We start from the raw sequence: 20,213 nt of genomic DNA on the forward strand, positions 1-20,213 counted from the left end.
ACAATGTGTTTCTCTACTCAAGGATGATGCTGGCAATCTTGAGTGTATGTTCACTTTTGTGTCCTCACACTGTGGCACTATCTTACAGCCTCAATATCTGTCGTAGACAACACAAGGACAAGTGAGGGTGATGAAGTGGCACATGAGGACACTAACAGAGAAGGCAGTCAGAAGTACGTTAGACTTACAATATGGACTCTGACATTCATCTTGATTTTCTCCCTTAGAGAATTATTTACTTGCTCTCCATTCAAATGTTTATTTTCATTTTGTGTATCTGTATTTTACCTTCATTTATGTATGTGCACTGTGCGTGCCTGGTTCTGGGAGGTCAGAAGAGGGTATTGAATCCCTGGAACTGGAGTTACTAGCTGTCAACCACCAAGTAGGTGCTAGGAACTAAACCCAGGTCCCCTGCAAGAGCAGTTAAGTGCTCTTAACAGCTGAGACAGCTCTCTTTCTCCCTGTTTCTATTGTTCTTACCTGGTATATCCGAGCAGGCATTTTCTCCACAAACAGTCCTTTCTTCTCACCCTTTTTTACGAGCTTGGTTAGAATAGAAAGCCTGTCATTATTAGGCCTGTGGGGCCGAGGAGAGGACTGAGGTGAAATCTCAGGTGAAGATGGAGCTGACCTGAGAGACAGAATCAAAGAACTATTGAACACAAAGGGGCTTTTGTTTCAGCAGTTTTAAAAACTAGCCACATTTATATACTGGGTACTATACTTAAACATAAACTGCATACTTTTCCAATCCAATATGTAAAGGCAAATTCACTAAAAATAAGACCATTAAAAAAACATATTTCTGGTTATAGTATGATTTGGACAAAAATACATTTAGTATATGCATATATACCTCAATTCTAGATTGAAAATAAAAAAATTTCAACTCTATCATAAATAATTTATATACATGTTTCTATATACAAAGTAACTTCTTGCCAGGGCAGTAAAGTCCTGGAAAAAGAACTTAATCACATTTTAGAATTTTTCTTAAGCTTAGCTAATTATTTTTAAAAACTGAGCATTATATTATGAAGATTCTACCAATGCCTACTAAAACAACACAGCAAGTTACATGGCAGAGAACTCACAGAGAGAGATCCTCAGCTTCCTGTCTTACAACGCTGACTCGACTTTTCTTTGGCAATACAGGGGAGTTCTGATCAGACATCCTTTGGTAGAAGAGCATGTAGGCATTCCAGTATCTTCGACGTACATCAGTGTATGGGTTAGCTATTTTGCAAGACATTAAGAGAAAAGCCTCGGTAAAAAAGATGTTTCTTTGCATGACTATCTATAAAAAAGGGACTACAAACTCAATCTATTCACTAAATTTGCAGAGAACAAATCGTAAGCAAAACATGGGTCTTTCAGAGTGTTGCCTAGAATGCAAGTTAAGGTACTTCCCCTTGAGGAGGGAGGCGGAGGGCAGACATCTTTACGACACTGCATAAAAAATAGCAGTTTGGTAAGCATGGGTGCTAGGACGGTCTTCTGCAAGTGACTATACCTCTGTGTAAGTCAAATGGACATACAATTTTATTGTCCAATTAGTTCTGAAACTATTTTTAATGTTGAAATACTTTACTCATTAGTTCTCCCTAATGTTATTTCATCCGCTTGCTATATGTTAATTCCCATTATTTTAGACTTTTTTCCCCTAAGCAGCTTGAGTATATCACATTTGGCTATCAAAAGAGCTATTCAATGCAGAGTGGTCAGTCTTGAAACCATATACACAACCCAACAAAAACAGATGCAGTAGGTTGTATTGACATATATGTGCACTCAAACATATACATATATACACATATATCACAATTATAAAGAAAAAGAGGCAACTTGAGTGTGGAGGGGCACGGGAGGGATCGAGGGAGGAAAGGGAGGAGGAAATGTAATACAATTCTATTTAGGAAAAAATATTAAAAAAAAGGAAAATAATAGTTGTGGTTCTATAGCTGGGAGAATATAAACAAAAAGAACAAATATTTTTTTATATAAAGAATATAGCTTCTAATTTGGTAGAGCACTATATATTAAAAAATAAAATGAATGGAAACTATCTACTTATAAGTACTTACTTTGATCATAAACTTTTGGTCTATATTCTCCTCCAAAGCATTCATACTCCAGGGTCTCATCATTTAGGTCAAACTCTTCTATAACAGTGTCATTAAATTTATACCACTTTCCTTTTCCATACCCCCTAGGACCAGAGATCAGATGAACATAAGATTTAAAAACAATTATCTTCATCCCTTGCATTTATTAATATGTATTATGCACAGATAAATTTGATGATGGTTATGTAAAACATCCAGGAAAAATTTAGCAACATAGGTGTAATGATTTTAGTCTCCAAAACTTAAATCAAAGGAGTAAAAATAGTTATCCTAAGTTTAAAAAATTTGAACTGCAGAACAAAGGATAATGTGAATTTCTTTATAGCTGGGCATTATGTTACATTTCTATAATCCCAGCACTTCGGAGACAGAAGCAGGATTGAGAATTTGAGGTCAGCCTAGGCTATAAAACCCTTCCTAACCCACTACTCCTCCCCAAAAGTTTCTCCCTAGTGGCATGGATGCTAGAGTTCAGCAGAGAACGCAGAGCATATGTGAGTGTTTCTGGAAGAGACCTTACCGCCTGTCCTTGATGAAGGAGTAGTAATGGCCTGCGTGTGCCTGCCCACTGTGTACAATGACACCAACAAGCTCGTAGTTTTCTGTGAGGGCAACTTTTTTCCGTGGGGATCCTCCACCTCCTTGATCCATATTTCTTCCATTTTCACCAACTTCAGAAGATGAATCCTGGCGAGCCATTCCGGAGACTGTGTAAGGCTCCATATTTAGCATCCATGGAAACTATGTAAAAGTAAGAAGAATACTTTGATGTTAAGTGGGAATATACACAGCAGTACCTAGGAAAGTCAAGTTGTGCTTCCCAAACAAGGGCTGACTCCTGCCCCACTCACAGGCCTGGGTCACAGAAGCACTTCATTTCACAGCCACGGCTGGGATGCCTTCAGAAATGAAGGCACCATTTTTAGATCTGCCTGTCCTATGAGTAGCAGCTTTTCAAACAAGGGCTGCAGATTCCTCATGCTGCTTTTCAGGGACAGACAGGATGCAGGGGAAGAAAAAGGAAAAAAAAGAGGGAAAGGAGGGTCATGGTTGAAAGAAATTTCAGGGGGAAAGAAGTTACCCGTATTTGTTCATCGTATTTAATGGATCGTCCACTCTCCCAGTCAAAGCCAAATCTCATCAGGTGAATCACCAGCACACTAGGTAAAGACTTAATGCATGTTCTTTTCACTGTTATTCTCTAAGAAAAAGCAAAAACCAATTAACTCCCTGGAGAAAATCAATGTAATGAATGTAAAAGCTCTTGGTACCCAAGTAAAACAAATAATAGCACAATCTACTTGGAAGCAGCAACCAGGGCTTAACAATGAGCTGTATGCAGTAACAAGCAACACTAATACTGTCTCCTGTAAAGGGCAGATGCAATACCTTTTCTTTACACTTTTCACAGTAGTATGCATTACTTCCTTCTAAAACTTCACCTCTAACAAACTGGTCCAAAGAGATTTCCAAGCTTTGGCAAGAAGTAACTCCTAGATTGAGAGCCATGAAAGCTTCCTCACGCTCGTATCTGATTGGGAAAAGACAGACACCCATGAAGGAAGAAGCACTGCAGCTGTCACAATGCCTGAAATCTAACACACTCCCCAACAGACACGAGAATTAGATGGACCTCCGCATTTTAAAAGCACACTAACCAAAACATGATTTTCAACCAATACTTTAAGGCTACATAGCAATTATGGAAACTGAAGGAATGTAGTTCATTGAACATTTATAGATTCACTGATAAATAAATCTACAAGTCAGTCAACAAATTAACATTTAATAACTTCCTAAAATATCATTTAAAGATATTTTCCCCCACGGTGCTAACATCAAAACCAGTTTTATAGCTGCTAGACAAAGCTGTACCACTGACCTATAGCCCTATCCCTAACAGCCATTGTTTAACATAGCAGTGACATCTTCACTAACCTGTGAGGACAATCTTTACAGATCTTTTGATCAGAATAGATGCCCTGGAAAGTATTCTTAAAAATTTGTTCTCGTCCCATTTTCTGTTGGGAAAAAAAAATTCAAATTTTAACTGAATGTACAGGTTGGTTCACATTAATATTTTACTTAAAAATTTTACATCACAATAGAGTGAGTAACAATGGTAGTTTCAGCTAGAAAACAAAAGACGCTAGTAACCACCACTAAGAGGAGGAAGAGAGATGGGTCCATGAGAGCTGATCATGAGAAGTCCTCCATTATGATTCTGATGCTTCTTTCTGTGCTGGAAATTGCAAGGTAGCAGCAACTCTGGCAATCTTTGCTTTTTTTTCCCCTCAAAAACTGATACTATATAGCTCTAAGTTATTTTAATATAATAATTGTGCTTAGTGATAAGATGTACAATGGCACCTCTGGGCAAGTCTGTCACATGTTTTATTGGGAAAGACAGAAAGCTTTTAATGTAAGCATCACCATAAATAATATCCCCTCTAGTCCTTTTGTCCTTTTGCCAGAGAAGTCTCCCAGTCCCCAGAACTGCCTCCAGGGGACCATCACTTCACTGGGCACTCTGCAGCCAGACTACCTCTAGAGACATTGCAAAAAATACACATGCATGAAAGGGCATTTATTCTGTAGTATAGATTAAGAACTACATTGTTTTATCGGCTTATATGAATATAGAATACTACTCCAATAACATGTATGCATTCACTTTAAATGCTGAAAGAATGAATAGCAGCTGTGATGCTCAAGATGACGACTTTCTGGTGTGTGAGTTTCAGTCACTGAATCTTAAGGCACCGTTCCTATATTATAAATAACTGAAAGAAACAGGGCAATGGAGATCTTCATTACCTTGAGATACTCATCCATCTGATCAATGAGACTAGTGAAGAACTCATATGCATCCTGCTGCTCTCTCACATAGAGCTCCTTGTTCCACATCTTGAAGATCTGTACGGCAAGAATTAAATAGGTCCTTAAATGGAAAGCAGCACGCTCAACACACAGAATCACATAAGTGCTTCTGAAAAACGAGTTTGCTATTAGGATGAGGATGAGGATGTATTGGTATAGACAGGCTTGTATTCTGCCACCTGTGCATTTTCTTGGTTCTTCATATCACAGCAAGTTTCTGAAACCAGAAGTGGGGTCAGTGCGTCCTTAGACTACACAATAACAAGTGTCTCTCTTAGACGTGACCATTGCTCTGGGAGGCAGAGTGCAGCAGCATCCTTTATTGGGAGGCACTAGTGATAAAGGCACAGGTTCAGAGAGATGACCTGAATCACTATTTTAAGATGTATTTTCATTATTATTTTAAATTATATGTCTGTATCAATGCATATGTTAACGCATGCATGTGAGTGCAGAGCTCAGAGGTATCAGATCCCCCTGCTGCTAGAGATGTAGGTGGTTGTGAGCTGCCTGGTGTGGGTTCTGGGAACCAAACCTGCGTTTCTGCAAAAGCAGTATAGTATAACTGCTGGGCCCCCTTGCTAGCCCCTTATACAATGCTTTAAAGAACTAAAATAAGAATCATAAGAAATAGGCAAAACAAATAAGCAGACCCTCAGGAATTAGGAATGACTTGTTTTTAATGTTCTAATCATTTGAAAGTACCAATGTGTTGAATACTCAAATCTTTGACAAAAAACTATTATCACTAGAGAAGGAAGTAGAGCCAAAGTCTAAATATTATCTAACATCCAATCTACAGCTATACCTTCCAGAAGTTCTCAGGCACATAATACTGCAGCTTGCTTTCCATCAAATGTCCAAAGAGAGATTGTACTTGGTAAAATACACTGTCATCTGGATTGTCTGTATCATCATCCACTGATAGTAGAGACTACAAAGAGAAGCATGATTAAATGAGAAGCTTAACTGCTTCACATGAATCCAAAACATGCACATCCGAGTACCCACTCTGCTGTTTAAGTATGCTAAGGAGTGTCTGATATGGAGACAGCCCTGTAGATGTTTAGTTTCATCATTTCCTAGTTGGTGTGATCAAGGGTAAAGTTCCTCTTTAAGTTCTATTTTATTATGAAAAACTGGAGCTGATGAGGATCTTTAGACACAAATGCTACATGATAATTATGGAATATTCTTAAAATACTGCATGTTACCCCACAAGTTGAGACTATACTAATAAAAAGCACTGAAAATAGTCTAAAATTCTAAAGTATTAAGTACAACTTCATAGAATGGTTGAGAATTTTGTATGTAAAAAATTACATTGGTCAAATAAACAATTAAAATAACAGATTTACAAAAATGTGTGACTGTAACATCTTTACCAATTCCAGAAGCTAATAAAGAATTTTTAACCACAGCTACAAACCCAAGAAACAATAATTAAGCATGGAACAATTTGCAGACAATCCATCCATCCTCTCTCCTGACAAACAGGACAGGAAATCACCTCAGGAAGTCCGGGCTGCATGTACAGCTGCTGGAAGACTGCATTCATGTAACAAGTGGCACCACCATTCCTGAGCCCCACAAACCCTGAACTGGACCTGCTGTCCACTGGGGGAAGGTACTGGGAAAGAAAGGAACACACAGTGGGGAGGAGAATGAGTACTTTAGCACACTTCCAAACAGTCATTTAGAATGATGGAGAAAAAAAGGAGTAGACTCAAATTTATCCATCTAGCAGGGTATGAAACTAAACCTATGTTCCTCAAGTACCTGTGTTAGGCACTGGTGAGAAAACAAAATGTAATGGTCTTAATGTTTCTTTTCTGTTCATAAAATATGTGGCACAAAACTCATCTATGTAGACCTGCATTCATTCACTTATCATCAATGAGTGTTTATTAAGGACCTACCATGTGCCAGGCACTGTACCAGGGAGTAAGAGAGAACAGAAATGTTATGTTCATGGTCCCTAATCTCCAAGAGCTTACAATCTAGTTGTGTAAGCTTTATGACATTAATCAAGCAGGTACATTAGATGCCTACAACAACTGACATAGTTTTTTGAATAAAGGAACAATGTTCTAGGAAGTATTTATCATGAGGAACTCTGCAGTCAAGGAAGGCTTGTATTCTTTTTTTATACAAGGAAATGTTCTTCTATTAAACTTTTTCTAGTAAGCATACAATTAAAATGACAGAAAAACACCCATCGTTTTACTTACAAATGTTATCAAATAATGCAGATCCTAACACAGTGCTTTTCTGGGTAGAAACAATCCAGATGCAGCACCTGGACTAATGTTCAACACAGCACCTTTCCATGTGCAAAGGGCAGTGTGATTACACGTGGAAATGAGAGTGCCGTATCACCACATGCAGTGTCTGCATCCATGTAATAAGCAAACAGCTGACAAAAACATGTATGTCTTTTGGATCGCAAGGCATCACTGGGTCTCACATGCTTTTCATTAACATCAGAAGTAACAGACAGCAGGTACTTTCTAGGAGCTAACACGTACTTACATTTGTAGGACAAAGCACAGATTATTTTAAGTCACAAAAAAAAACATTTTAAGTGCTTAAAAAGTATTTATCTAAGACTGCTTTATTCCTTATGTTGGTATCGTCCCTGACTTGAAGCAAACACATACATGGCTAAAGCACATCATAAAATAAACATTGCAAACTAAAGCAAGAGAAGTGAGCTTTTTTCCCCAATTCAATGCTCACATAAATTTCTACTTCTTCACAGGTGTTATCTCCTCTCACCAGAACAACTATCCCTACGGTTTGAACTTGTGTATTCAGAGACACTTCCTAAGAGGGAGTCTGAATTTCCCTTATGTAAGAGGAGAAAGCAAACACAGCTTTGACAGTGTCTTCTTATCCCTAGCCAGGCGTCCAGCGCCCCTGCACCTTATTTCCTTTCCGCACATCCTAATACACAGCAAGAGGCTCCACAGCTTTCCCTCAGCCTTCTCATTGTTGGAGTGTAATGAATGCCTTTTTTGCTTCAATGAGCATTCCTTGTCTTTAAGCCTCTATTTCAAGTTTCAACTTCTCTAGAAGCATTTTAAGATACACGATCAAGTGCTACTCTGTGTTAGTATAGCACTCAGGACACACCTCCAACTCACACCATACCTCACAGTCCTGAGACAATCTGTTGATGGGTCTGTCCATTCCACTGCCTGACAGCTGAGTAGTATGCTCATTTTTCAAATTCAAAAGTCTAAAACCTTTCTTAACATATGCGCCTGGCACTGTGCTAACATACACTTACTCAAAACACAAAAATATAAAAATAAATGAACAAAAATGGTTAGAAGGCTACTTTTTAATTGCGGTTAACTATTGGTCAGTTTGAAAATAGCTCACCCCTAACTGAAAGGCTATTTCATAATAACAATGAAGCATGGTTAAAGTTGATTTTAGTATGTATACATGCCATGCCAAAAAAAAAAAAAAAAAGATAGACTTGGTTGTGGTTAGGATAATGCAAATTCAGTCTTAAATTTATATATTTAGAAACTAGAGAATATCTCATTGGGTAAAGACAATTGCTGTAAAGCCTGAAAACCTGAGTTTAACCCCCAGGTCTCATATAGTAGTGGAAGGTGGGAACCAACTCCTGCAACTTGTCCTAGCCGCCATACATACTCCCTGTCATACACATTTCTGCCAGAAAAGTAAATATAAATTATATATTAAGAGACCACTCTAAAAAGTTAAATAAAGGCTGGGGTGATGGCTTTGTAGGTAAAGTGAAGACTGGAGTTTGGGTTCCCAAAGCAAGCTGGCTAACTAGTCTATCAGTTCTGGGTACAAGTGATCCTCTGCTTCAGCAAAACCAAGCAGACAATGACAGAAGACACTAATATCAACCTCAAGCCTCCACTTATAGGAATGCAAACAACTAAGTATATCATTAGGTCTAAAAACTTACATCAAATTCCTTGGTGAGAGCAGGGTCAGGCTGATGATGCATTGACAGTAGTTCTTTTGTAATAATCTGAAGATTTGAAGGTGAGCTGTCAGCTAACATCACAAGAACTTCATAGGCTGCCAATCGGCTATTTACTGTACTACACCTAAGAACAAAGGCACAAGCTATCTTCAAAATCAACCTCCAAAATCAGAATGTAAACACTACAATCGCTTTAATAGTTCAGTTAGGCCTATGCTGGAAATGGAGTCATATATATATATATATATATACACACACACATATGCCCTAAATACAGGTGGCAGGAAGATATTTCAGAGCTATTAATTCTTAGCCTGATAACAATCAACAAAATTCTCTCAATTAAGAAAAAGGAAGCTATGAAAATAAGAATAGATGCCTACAAACATTTCAAGTATGCCAGATGGTCAATAATTCTCTAATGACACTAACCAGTCTTCTACTCCATTACAGAAAATGGAGATAGAAACAGCCTGTCAAATCAATGTGTGACATGCAGGAAAACAGATTTCCTCTGCTGCCTGCCTCTCAGCCTGGGCAGTAATTCAACTATCATTAAAGCCGGTGGTGCATTATTCAAGTGATAACAGATTAAAATGGATACACAGAAAAGAGGACATCCAACCTTTGCATGGGACCACTTACAAAAGTGCATGGGACTCTGGGGCTCTAGGGTTAGCACTGTACCTGACATTAAGAACAAGGGCCACAGAGGTGGCATTGTCATTTAATCCTTATCTAGATGTATGGATTGAAAAGGATGGCAAGAAATGGACAGGAGGCACACGTGCGAGCAGCTGTTGTTACTGTGAAAAGCGTGCACTGACTTTCAGAAAGAGGGTTCATATGTTTTTTGCCTCAAGGTTTTGGTGGAAAGGTCACTGTAATGAATGAGCAAACTTAGTACACTGGAGAGGGTGGAAAATGTCTGCTTTTCTATTCCAGGCATTATACAGGATTTTATTATTTTTAATAAAAAAGGGGAAGGATTCACCAATAAAAATTTTCATTAAATCTTTATGTTTACTGAAAAATCAAGATTCTAATAATTTCTGGAACTTTAATTTGAGCCCCAGAGATCTAGTGCTAAATATTCCAAGACAAGACCAGACAAGGATGAAGATGGAAGCCACAGTCCTAAGGATAATCCAAGAGCTCTAATAATTTCCTCTCCTTGCCTTCCAGTCTATTCTGCTAACAAGAGAATCTCTAGCTAGAAAAGTATTTACACATGACACTTCATGTGACTCCTCATAGTGCTTATTATGCCTTGCCTGTACCAGCTATCTCTGAAATTAAGAGTCTCTTCAGCGTTAGTCAGGTAACACTGTTCTTATGAAAATTAAGTTCAGCTCGTAACAAGTTAAGTTAAAGCTTATTGCTGCCTTTTCTATGGACTAAAGCCTGAATATAGCTTGAGCAGGGTCACAAAATACATGGATATTTCACATTTATATCCTCAAAGATTAATATAAAACCTTGATTCCAAAATCAGAACTGTAATAAATTATTAGCAATTGCAGATATGAGAACAGAGTATGACCCAATATATGACAAGGCTCTAGAACCTTCTTCTAAAAAATCCTGAAGCCTATACATGGAGTCTGTTTAGTTAGAGGTAGTTCTTTATTCTCCCTTTGGTGCTGGGGCTTGAACTCAAGACCTCCCACATAGCTAAGTGTGTGCTTTACCACTGAGCTATCCTCCCAACCCCTATACATAATTCCTACCACCTCTGTTTCACTTGGAACTTGTTACTGACCATAGTTACTTACTATCCCGCCTTGATGATGAGAGCTTAAAAGCACTTTCTCTGTGCTCACTATGTGCTAGGCACATGTTACACAAAGCTCATTTGCGTGCATTTGCGTGCAATGTGGTAGAAAACACAGGACAAACAAACTCACACGATGGAAGACAAACTCCAAGTTAAGAAAATCTTTTGACTACAGTTGTGAATTAAGAGATTTTACCAAAACTGAACACAACGTGCATTTTCCATACTTTGGATGAAAGTCCTGTTGACTGATGGCGGCACTGCCGGCTGGAGAATGACTATTTAAAATAATTCTAGAAGCTCGGAAAAGGAAGTCATCTAACAATGGTTTAATGAGTGATGAACCTGGAACAGAGCATAATACCACATTGAAGATGAACACAGATTTTAATTCAAAGATCCTATTGCATTTTCCTATCAGAACAGCACAGGCCCCGGAGGCCACCCAACAGCAATGCATCCGGTTCAAGTTAAAGCTAACTTGTTGAGAGCTTACTGTGTGGCACAGATTTGTGGAGCGGTGGGACCAGGATCAAAGTCAAAAGCAGTCAGGTGATGTGCCTTCTTTTAGGAGTCTATGCTCTCACCCCAGAAACACAAGTGCCGAGAACACCACAAGTAGAATGTTCTGAGTAAGTAAGGCTTAATCTGGACAACAGAAGTCCTCCACACAAGGGCTAATGAAACTTTTAAGCCTATCTCCTTCAGGCAAAATGATACTCCTTCTTTCTGGTTAAGATCACTCTTTTCTATGTATCCTCAATATCCAGGAAGATTGTAGAGAGTCAAATTAGTGCATTAACTATGGAAGTTATATTCCAGTTTGCTTTCTGAATATAATTTATAGCATCTGGATATATATTTTCAAATTATAACTGTACTTCAGGGGAAATCTTAACATTTTCTCCAACATTGAGGAGGTAATGGCTGGTGATTACCTCCTCAAATAAGAATCATCCTTATAGCCGGGCGGTGGTGGCGCATGCCTTTAATCCCAGCACTCAGGAGGCAGAGGTAGGTGGATCTCTGTGAGTTCGAGACCAGCCTGGTCTACAAGAACTAGTTCCAGGACAGGCTTCAAAACCACAGAGAAACCCTGTCTCGAAAAACCAAAAAATAAATAAATTAATTAAGAATCATCCTTATAAGAATGAAGATATGCTATAAACTATGTAACAGCAAAAGAGATAAACCTAGTCTGAATTATAACTTTTACTTGATATTAAAAGTTATATGATATGACTATTTTGAACAATGTAAAATTCTCTACGTGATTTAATGACACAGGTAAAAACACCCTATGGTTTGCTAGTTACTAAAATTGCAGACAATTCCCTATTCCTAAAAGGTCAATTTTTCATGGAACATTTAGCAGTTAACATATTGTCCCAATTACACACAACACTGGCAATAACTGAGAACTAAGGTGCACTCTTCCACACAATAAAAAGAAGCAATAATTACCAAGCATTTCCTTTTCTGCCCCACAGAGTGAAAGCAGGGTCTTAATGAGCCGCAAATGTCCTGCCAATAAGATGTTGTCTGCTTCACTGGTCTCACATTCTGCCGTTCGATTAGGTTCAAAGTTATCCAGCCATGTAATCTCATCTTCAAGCATGATAGCTGGGCTGATTCGTAACTGTTCCATTTCTGAGGCTGAGAAGAGGGCAAAAGTGAGGAGGTAGATATCTATCACAAAGAAACATTTTTTATTCATGAAATCAAAGTCCTGAATAAGAAGCAGAGTCAAGTCCTAATCTTTAACTTTACAGACTCACAAAACCTTCTGGTGCAGATACTATCAAGGCTATGTCCTGCATAAACTAAACACTCGACTGCACCTGCTGTGTGGGCTACCAAGTTATACATTAAGTATGAGACAATGGAGACAATCATTGCTCTAACAAAGCACCTGGTTTAGGAAACAAGACCTCCCAAGAAAAGGGAGGGATGGCCAGTAATGAGAACTAAGGTTCTTCACTGTGCTTTCTAAACTAAAGAGGAAGATCTACTCAAGAGAAAGGTCAAGCATTATAATCCTACATCTCTAAACAATGAATCAAACTCCAGAGAATAAGTTTGTTTCTATAGCAAATCTCTCCCTTACCCTGCCAAACAAGGACTAACAACCAAATTCTGCACTGGACGCATGGCTGAAAAGTATTTATGAGGTTTGGTAGTTACTTGGACATGGTCCCATTCTCTACATATAAACACCCCATACTTGAGTCAAGGCACACAGTCCAACTATGTTTCCCCAGTCTCCAACAAGATAATTTCATCACATTGCTTAGAGACTGAGATCTGATCTGAACGTCATGAAAGCACCTGCTTGCAGATCTGTTGCTGAGGTGTATCAGTCACCAGATACCAGAGCTTTGTGACCATTTGCAAGAAGAAATACTTTTTACATGAAATTTCTCTTAGAATGAAGTTCTGGAAAGATTTCTTTTGAGAAACCATTCTGTTTCTTTTTCTAGGGCACAGAGAACCATGTGCTGTCCCTTTAGTCCTCTAGGAACCTCATCACCAAATTCTGGGTGGGCTGTACAACTTGTCAATAGAGAGGGGGTGTTTATTTCATCTCGCTTTGATGTTCTACTCCAATCAATATTTTTATTGATCCTAAATTTTATTTTTTGTAATCTGAAGTGAATTTGGGGGTAAACAGTAGGGAATATATTAAACACTTGGTCTGAAGAGCTAAAATTTACAAAGGACATTTGCATTCTTTATAATATATTTACATTATTTAAAAGTACAGATGGGTAAAATCTCCACATTCTAAAATGCAAGTTCTAACACTGCTACTTTAGACACTGACTGACCTCTGTCGCTATCAACATGCTTTGCCTGATTCCATTAGCTCTTAAATAATTGCCCTGACTGACAGAACAGGGGCTGGAGAGGTGCTCAGTGGTTAAAGGCACTGACTTCTCTCCCAGAGGACCTACGTTCAGTTTCCAGTGTTCACATCAAGTAGCTTACAACAGCCAGTTAACTCCAGTCTTAGGGATCTAATACCCTCTTTCTGGCCTCTGCAGGCGCCCATGTATACATGTATACATCCACACAAATGCAAACATGTACACAAAAATAAAGTAAAAATAAACCTTAAAAAATAAAATGTGACAGAATAAATTACACTAGAGAGCAAGATTCCTCATGTTATTTCTCTTAGTTCAACTACAAATGAGACTGGCAGACTGTAGTTAGCCAGCTTTCTCTACACACTGGTTGGGTATGGAAGAGAAGTAGACATCAATGGCATATGGATTTATATGCTATTTCCAAGAAAACAAAACACAACATTCAAAATGTCAGCTGGGCAGTGGTGGTGCACGCCTTTGAAATCCCAGCACTCGGGAGGCAGAGATAGGTAGATCTCTGTGAGTTCAAGGCCAGTCTGGTCTACTAAGTGAGTTTCAGGACAGCCAGGGCTGTTTCACAGAGAAACCTTGTCTAGAAAAAAAAAAAAAAAAAAAGAAACCAAACAAATCAAAACAACAAAATGACTGTCTTCCTGCTTTGTCACAGGCAGGTCACATATGGTCTAATCTCGCCCCCAGTCCCAGTGAGATGTTTACTTACTTGTCAGATCATCTAATAACTGGCACCGCAAATCAAAATACTCCATACACTGAGACAGCAGTCTATAAATCAGATAGATTCCAGTTACTAAAAAGAGGCTGATTTTAAAAAATATCGTATTTTCCTTTTAAAAATAAGATCACAAAGCAGTTGAACAAGATAATTTTCCCAACCATATACTTATATTAAATATCTATTTTAGCATGAAATAAATTAATAATTTTGTCAAATTGTAGTCTAGGAATAACTGTGTAAAGAGAAGGAAAATCACTAAATGTATCATGTTTTAGAATAACATAAGCACTGAATGCATTTGTTCATTCAAATATGAATCATTACATACCAATTAACCACATGGAGCTAATTTAAGAAACAATGAATAAAAGAACAAGAAAGACTGATGACAATTAAATATCAAACAAGCATGAAGAAGAAAAATAAAACAGAGTAAAAGGAGAAACAAATTATGTAGATTATAGGGTATTTCTACAACTCTATCATAGTGGGTAGGAACACAGGTTCTAGAATCAGACTGTATTAACAGTGGATAGGAGCACAGTTTCTAGAACCAAAATGTATTAGAGTAGACAGAAGCACAGGTTCTAGAACCAAACTGTATTAGTAGACAGGAACACAGGTTCTAGAACCAGACTGTATTAAAGTGGACAGAAGCACAGGTTCTAGAACCAGACTGTATTAAAGTGGACAGAAGCACAGGTTCTAGAACCAGACTGTATTAAAGTGGACAAGAGCACAAATTCTAGAATCAAACTGTATTACAGTATATGGGAGCACATATTCTAGAACGAGACTGTATTACAGTGGACAGGAGCACAGACAGTAGAATCAGATTGGTTTCAATCTTAGCTCTACTACTTATAGTTAGAGTCCATGGACACCTCCTTTCTATCAGTCTTATAATTTTTAAATGTTTATTATAGTCTTATTATAAAATAAACGTGCCAGTATATTCAAATAGATATAAGTGGCTCAAGCAAGTATAATGAACCAAAATTTTTTAAAAATACAAATAATAAAATGTCCAAACTCAGGTCTTTTGAGGGTTAAAAATAAACAGATACATAAAAACCTTGGTGACTAGTGACACAGTAAGATTTGGTATTTGCTAATCATATACCAAATTAAGATATTTTTAAAATGTTATGAGATACAAACATCAAATTCATGAAAAGTATAACTATTCAATTATATAAAACCTTTAAAGCCACTTCATAAGTCAAGAGACTGTCACAAAAGGGTCTTTTATTAAAACATCTCATCTCATGGTTCGTCTTTTGTTTAGAAAATATTTATTCATTTTATTTTACTTGTGAATGTTTTATCTGCATGTAGGCATGTACATCATGTGTATTGTTGGTACCCACAGAAGCCAGAAGAGGGCACTGGATCCCATGGGACTGGGGTTATGGATGTTACCATGTGAGTGCTGGAAAATGAACCCAGGTTCTCTGCAAGTGCAACAAGTGCTCTTAACCGCCGAGACACCTATGGAGCACTCTCCATTTTGCTTTTTTTCCTCGAGTGTAGAGGAATTAAGTAACTCTCACAGTGAGGACAAGCCCAACAGCTTCAACTTCTTAAACAACTGAAAACTTCTACCTGAGAACCACCACCCTTCAAATAAATACATTTATGTTTACGAAAACTTCACCTAGAAAAAGTTCCAATTCCACAAGAGGAAAAGAAGATATCTACTTTTAGTTCAGATGTCTACTAGGTAAACTATTTCCTGAAAATGAGTTTTAAATTACTAAACAATTATTTTTCATTACTAAAAATACACAACTATGGGGCTGGAGAGATGGCTGAGAGGTTAAGAGCACTGACTGTTCTTCCAGAGGTTCTGAGTTCAATTCCCAGCACCCACATGGCAGCTCACAATTGTCTCTAATTCCAGTTCCAGGGGACCCGACACCCATGGCAAATCACCAATGCACATAAAATAAAAATAATTTATGGCTGCATTAGAAAGTGTGTAAGTATAACAAATGTTGACACACAGAGCTAATCCTTTAGTGAAGCCCCACAAACAGGAGAGACTGTCACACAACTCAAGGACACTGCTTGTCCAGAAAATGTACACATTTTAAAAAGTTCAAAATGGATCAAAAAATTACAGAATTAAGAAATACCTTGATATCTTTAGTTAGATTGACAAAACAACAACAACAACAAAATCCTCAAAAAACTCAAGTATTAAACTTGGAAATCAAAGTGAGAATGTTCCCACTGATTTTACAGAAAAAAAGGTTATGAGAGTACCATAAGCAACTTACAGAAAAATATTCAAGATGAAATAAAAAAAATTCCAGGATTCAACCATTAATAAAACAGCTCCCAGCTAAGAAAAGTACGATGCTAGGAAGCTTTACTGGCAAATTTTACCAAACAATTAAAACACAACAGTGGTCCTTCTCAAACTCTTTTATGACCCTGAAGAGAGAAGGCAACATTTCTAACTCTTATAAGGACAATACTATCCTAACACCTAAGCCAGACAAAGATCCCACAAGAAAACTAGAATATAACATCTCTCATAACTGCTAAAGCAAAAATCCTGTCAACACACTTAAAAGTTTATGTAACATGAACAAGGACTGATTTCCTGGAATGTAGTGTCAGTCAAACATGGAAAAAAAAATCACTGAACTACCACATTAACAGAAAGGGAGTGAAGAAGGCCACACAAATCGGCTCTGGAGATATAGATAAAAGCATTCACCATGGAGGCTGGAAACATGGCTGAGGTGAAAAGCACTGGCTGCTCTTGCAGAGGACATGCGTTTGGTTCACAACATTTCAGTGCCAGATGATTCCACCTCTTCTGGGCTCTACAGGCACCAGGAACACAAATGGTACACAGACACATCCATACACGTTAAATAAAAATAATAAGTCTAACAAAAAGGGGCCTGACCAACTGTACAATACTCTGTGGAAACCAAAGGCTCTACCTCGACACAGTAAAGGCCACTTATGAAAACTCCAGGGGACCTCCCATTTAATAGTCTAAGACTGGGAGCTTTTCCTAAGAGCATGAAGGCCACTTTCATCTTCTCTATTCAACAGCACACTGAAGTTTCTAGTCAGAGCAAGTATGCAAGAAAAAAGGAATCCAAAGTGGAGAAGTAGAAATGGACTTATCTGTCCTCTAATCTGAAAAACTTATATTAATATATGGAAAACCCTAAAGATTTGACCTGAATTTATCAAAGTTACAGGGTATAAAAGTCAACAAACAAAAGTAAGTTGTGATTCTCCCACAAACAGTGTAAAACCTGACATAGATGCCCCTGGGAAGGGGAAGTAGGCAAGATCTCCTGAGCAAAATGGGAGGGGAGATGGGGGGTTAAGCAGAGGGAAGGGTGAAGGAGAACATGAGGGAATGGAATGCTGAGTTGGGCGAGGGACAGCGAGGGAGAGGATATCCTGGAAAGAGATATCTTGATAGAGGGAGTCATTATGGGACTAGGGAGAAATCTGGCGTGAGGGAAACTCCCAAGAATCCACAAGGATGACCCCAGCTAAGACTCCTAGCAATAGTGGAAAGGGTGCCTGAACTGGCCTTCTCCTGTAGTAAGATTGGTGACTACCCTAACTGTCATCATAGAACCTTTATCCAGTAACTGAAGGAAACAGATGAAGAGATTCACTGCTAAGCACAGGGCTGAGCTCCTGGAGTTCAGTGGAAGAGAGGGAAGAGATTATAAAAGTGAAGGGACTCTTCTGGCCTGCAGGCATACACACACAGACAGAATATTGTATACATAATAAATAAATATTTTAAAAAAAAGTGAAGGGGTCAAATCATGTTGGGGAAACACACAGAGAGAGCTGATGCAAGCTAGTGGGAGCTCACTGACTCTGGACTGACAGCGAGGGGAACCTGTATAGGAACAAACTAGGCCCTCTGAATGTGGGTGACAGTTCTGTGGTTTGGGTAGGCTGTCAGCTCACTGGCAGTGGGACCAAGATTTGTCCCTAGTACTTGAACTAGCTTTTTGGAGCCCATTCCCTATGGTGGGATATCTTGCTCAGCCTCGATACAGGCAGTAGAGGCTTGGTCCTGAACAACTTGGTATGTCAGACTTTGTTGACTCCCCATGGGAGGTATTACCCTTTCTGTTCAGTAGATGGGGAGTGGGGTGGGATAAGAGGAGGGGGAGTGAGAGGAGGGGAGGGAAGGGAAACCGTGGTTGGTATGTAAAATGAAAACAAAAAAAAAAAACCTTTTAAATAATTTTTTTTATAAAGTGCAAAATCTGAGAAGTAAATTAAGAAGACAATTTTACAATGGTACCAAGAATAATAAACTACTTGAGGTTCAACTTAATCAAGGAGAGAAGTCTTATGCAGGAAAGTGATAAACACTGCTGGAGAAATTAAACATGACGTAATGAGTCATCTCATGTTTATAGATTAGAAAACAAAGTCTTCTTAAGATGACCAAACTACCCATAATCATCTACAGACTCCATAAGATATCTCAGCTGAGGAAGCAATATGCAAGGGGACAGAAGTGTGACCTTGACCCAAGAAACTGGCTCAAATAACCTCAGGACTGCACCAATTAGGGAGAATAAGGTGGGAAAAAGGATGATGGAGAAGGGAGCCTGGTAGTATTTAGCTCTCTTGTCCTGTGTGGGAGAAAATATGCAGAGCCTGGAGCTAGATGAGGAAAGAAATCCTTTGTCTCAAGAACCATATGAACTCCACAGGAGTAGTATAAACAATCACCTTTCCAGATTCTCTTTGTATTACATACCTCTGGTTGACTCCTCTCATGATACTGGTTGGGGACCAGAGAGGCAGCTGAGCTGTGAGAATGACTCCTAAGAGGAACTGATTTGGCTTCTGTACTTCTGGATGGGCTGAAGTATCTGTCTGACTGAGTGTGTACAGCTGATCGCAGGCAACACGGCGGATCTGAAATGTGATCAGTGGTCAAGGACAGATCGTCAACAATCCAGACCACTTAAAAAGCAACACTGGAAATCCACACCATTTACTCATTCGAGTGACTGAGAGATGTTAGAAAGGTGTAACCACTCTAAGTTTGAATGCTAAAGACTCTGCTGAGTAAATGGATTAATTAAAAATAAATGTGTTGCTGGGTGGTGGTGGCACACACCTTTAATCTCTGCCCAGCATTTGGGAGGCAGAGTTAGATGGATCTCAGTGAGTTCAAGGCCAGCCTGGTCTACAGAGATAGCTCTAGGACAGCCAGGGTTACACAGAGAAACCCTGTCTTGAAAAACCAGGTGTGTGTGTGTGTGTGTGGGGGGGTGATCTGGAAACTAATCATTACTTTGAGACAACAGGTCTTTAACTCAATGAAAATAAAAGTCAGAAAACGCCATTTTCAAATATTTAAAAAGTTCATGTTCGTGGTCACATATGAAAGAAATAAAACATAATTAAAGTTCATTGTCACGAGCCATTTCCCCCCTAAAAATCATTACAGGAACCATCACCCTGGGGAGTCTGCAGGGAACCTCACACCCATAATTATGTTCTATTGACAAAACCTGTCCCACACCCAATTAAGCTGTTGATGGAGAGCTATCTGTTAGTGGAACCCGCCTTACATTCCAGCTATCCAGGGAACTAGGTGTGGCAACTTGTGACTTCTTGGCCTACCTCCTGGCCTACGTGACGAACCTGGCCTATGTGACCTGGAACACGCGGCAAGAGTACAGTTTCCCTACCCTTCAGGGGCTATATAAACAGCAACCATGATCCTAATAAAGGGGGCTTTGACAAATCTGCTTGGCCTCATTCTTCTGTCCTAGCTCATTCCCTTCCAGGTAGCGCCCTCCGAATAACTGATTGCAGGGTG

General features: G+C 38.7%; 1 protein-coding gene across 1 annotated transcript in view; it reads right to left on the bottom strand.

Annotated features, from left to right (window-relative positions):
- Usp24 (ubiquitin specific peptidase 24) overlaps positions 1-20,213 on the bottom strand; it is a 132,771-nt gene that overhangs the window by 26,622 nt on the left and 85,936 nt on the right. The window contains exons 38-52 of the mRNA XM_050136087.1: positions 19,140-19,300; positions 14,354-14,415; positions 12,227-12,418; positions 10,990-11,107; positions 8,965-9,109; positions 6,520-6,639; positions 5,818-5,943; positions 4,947-5,045; positions 4,068-4,150; positions 3,519-3,660; positions 3,211-3,330; positions 2,650-2,870; positions 2,088-2,212; positions 1,098-1,239; positions 484-634 (exon numbers count right to left, since the gene is read on the bottom strand). Of these exons, the coding sequence (XP_049992044.1) occupies positions 484-634; positions 1,098-1,239; positions 2,088-2,212; positions 2,650-2,870; positions 3,211-3,330; positions 3,519-3,660; positions 4,068-4,150; positions 4,947-5,045; positions 5,818-5,943; positions 6,520-6,639; positions 8,965-9,109; positions 10,990-11,107; positions 12,227-12,418; positions 14,354-14,415; positions 19,140-19,300 (2,007 nt within the window). The remainder of the gene's footprint in view (positions 1-483; positions 635-1,097; positions 1,240-2,087; positions 2,213-2,649; positions 2,871-3,210; positions 3,331-3,518; positions 3,661-4,067; positions 4,151-4,946; positions 5,046-5,817; positions 5,944-6,519; positions 6,640-8,964; positions 9,110-10,989; positions 11,108-12,226; positions 12,419-14,353; positions 14,416-19,139; positions 19,301-20,213) is intronic.

The sequence above is a fragment of the Alexandromys fortis genome, unplaced genomic scaffold, assembly GCF_014885135.2.
Source record: "Alexandromys fortis isolate MF-2015 unplaced genomic scaffold, M_Fortis_MF-2015_v1.1 scaffold_13, whole genome shotgun sequence".
Taxonomy (NCBI): domain Eukaryota; kingdom Metazoa; phylum Chordata; class Mammalia; order Rodentia; family Cricetidae; genus Alexandromys; species Alexandromys fortis.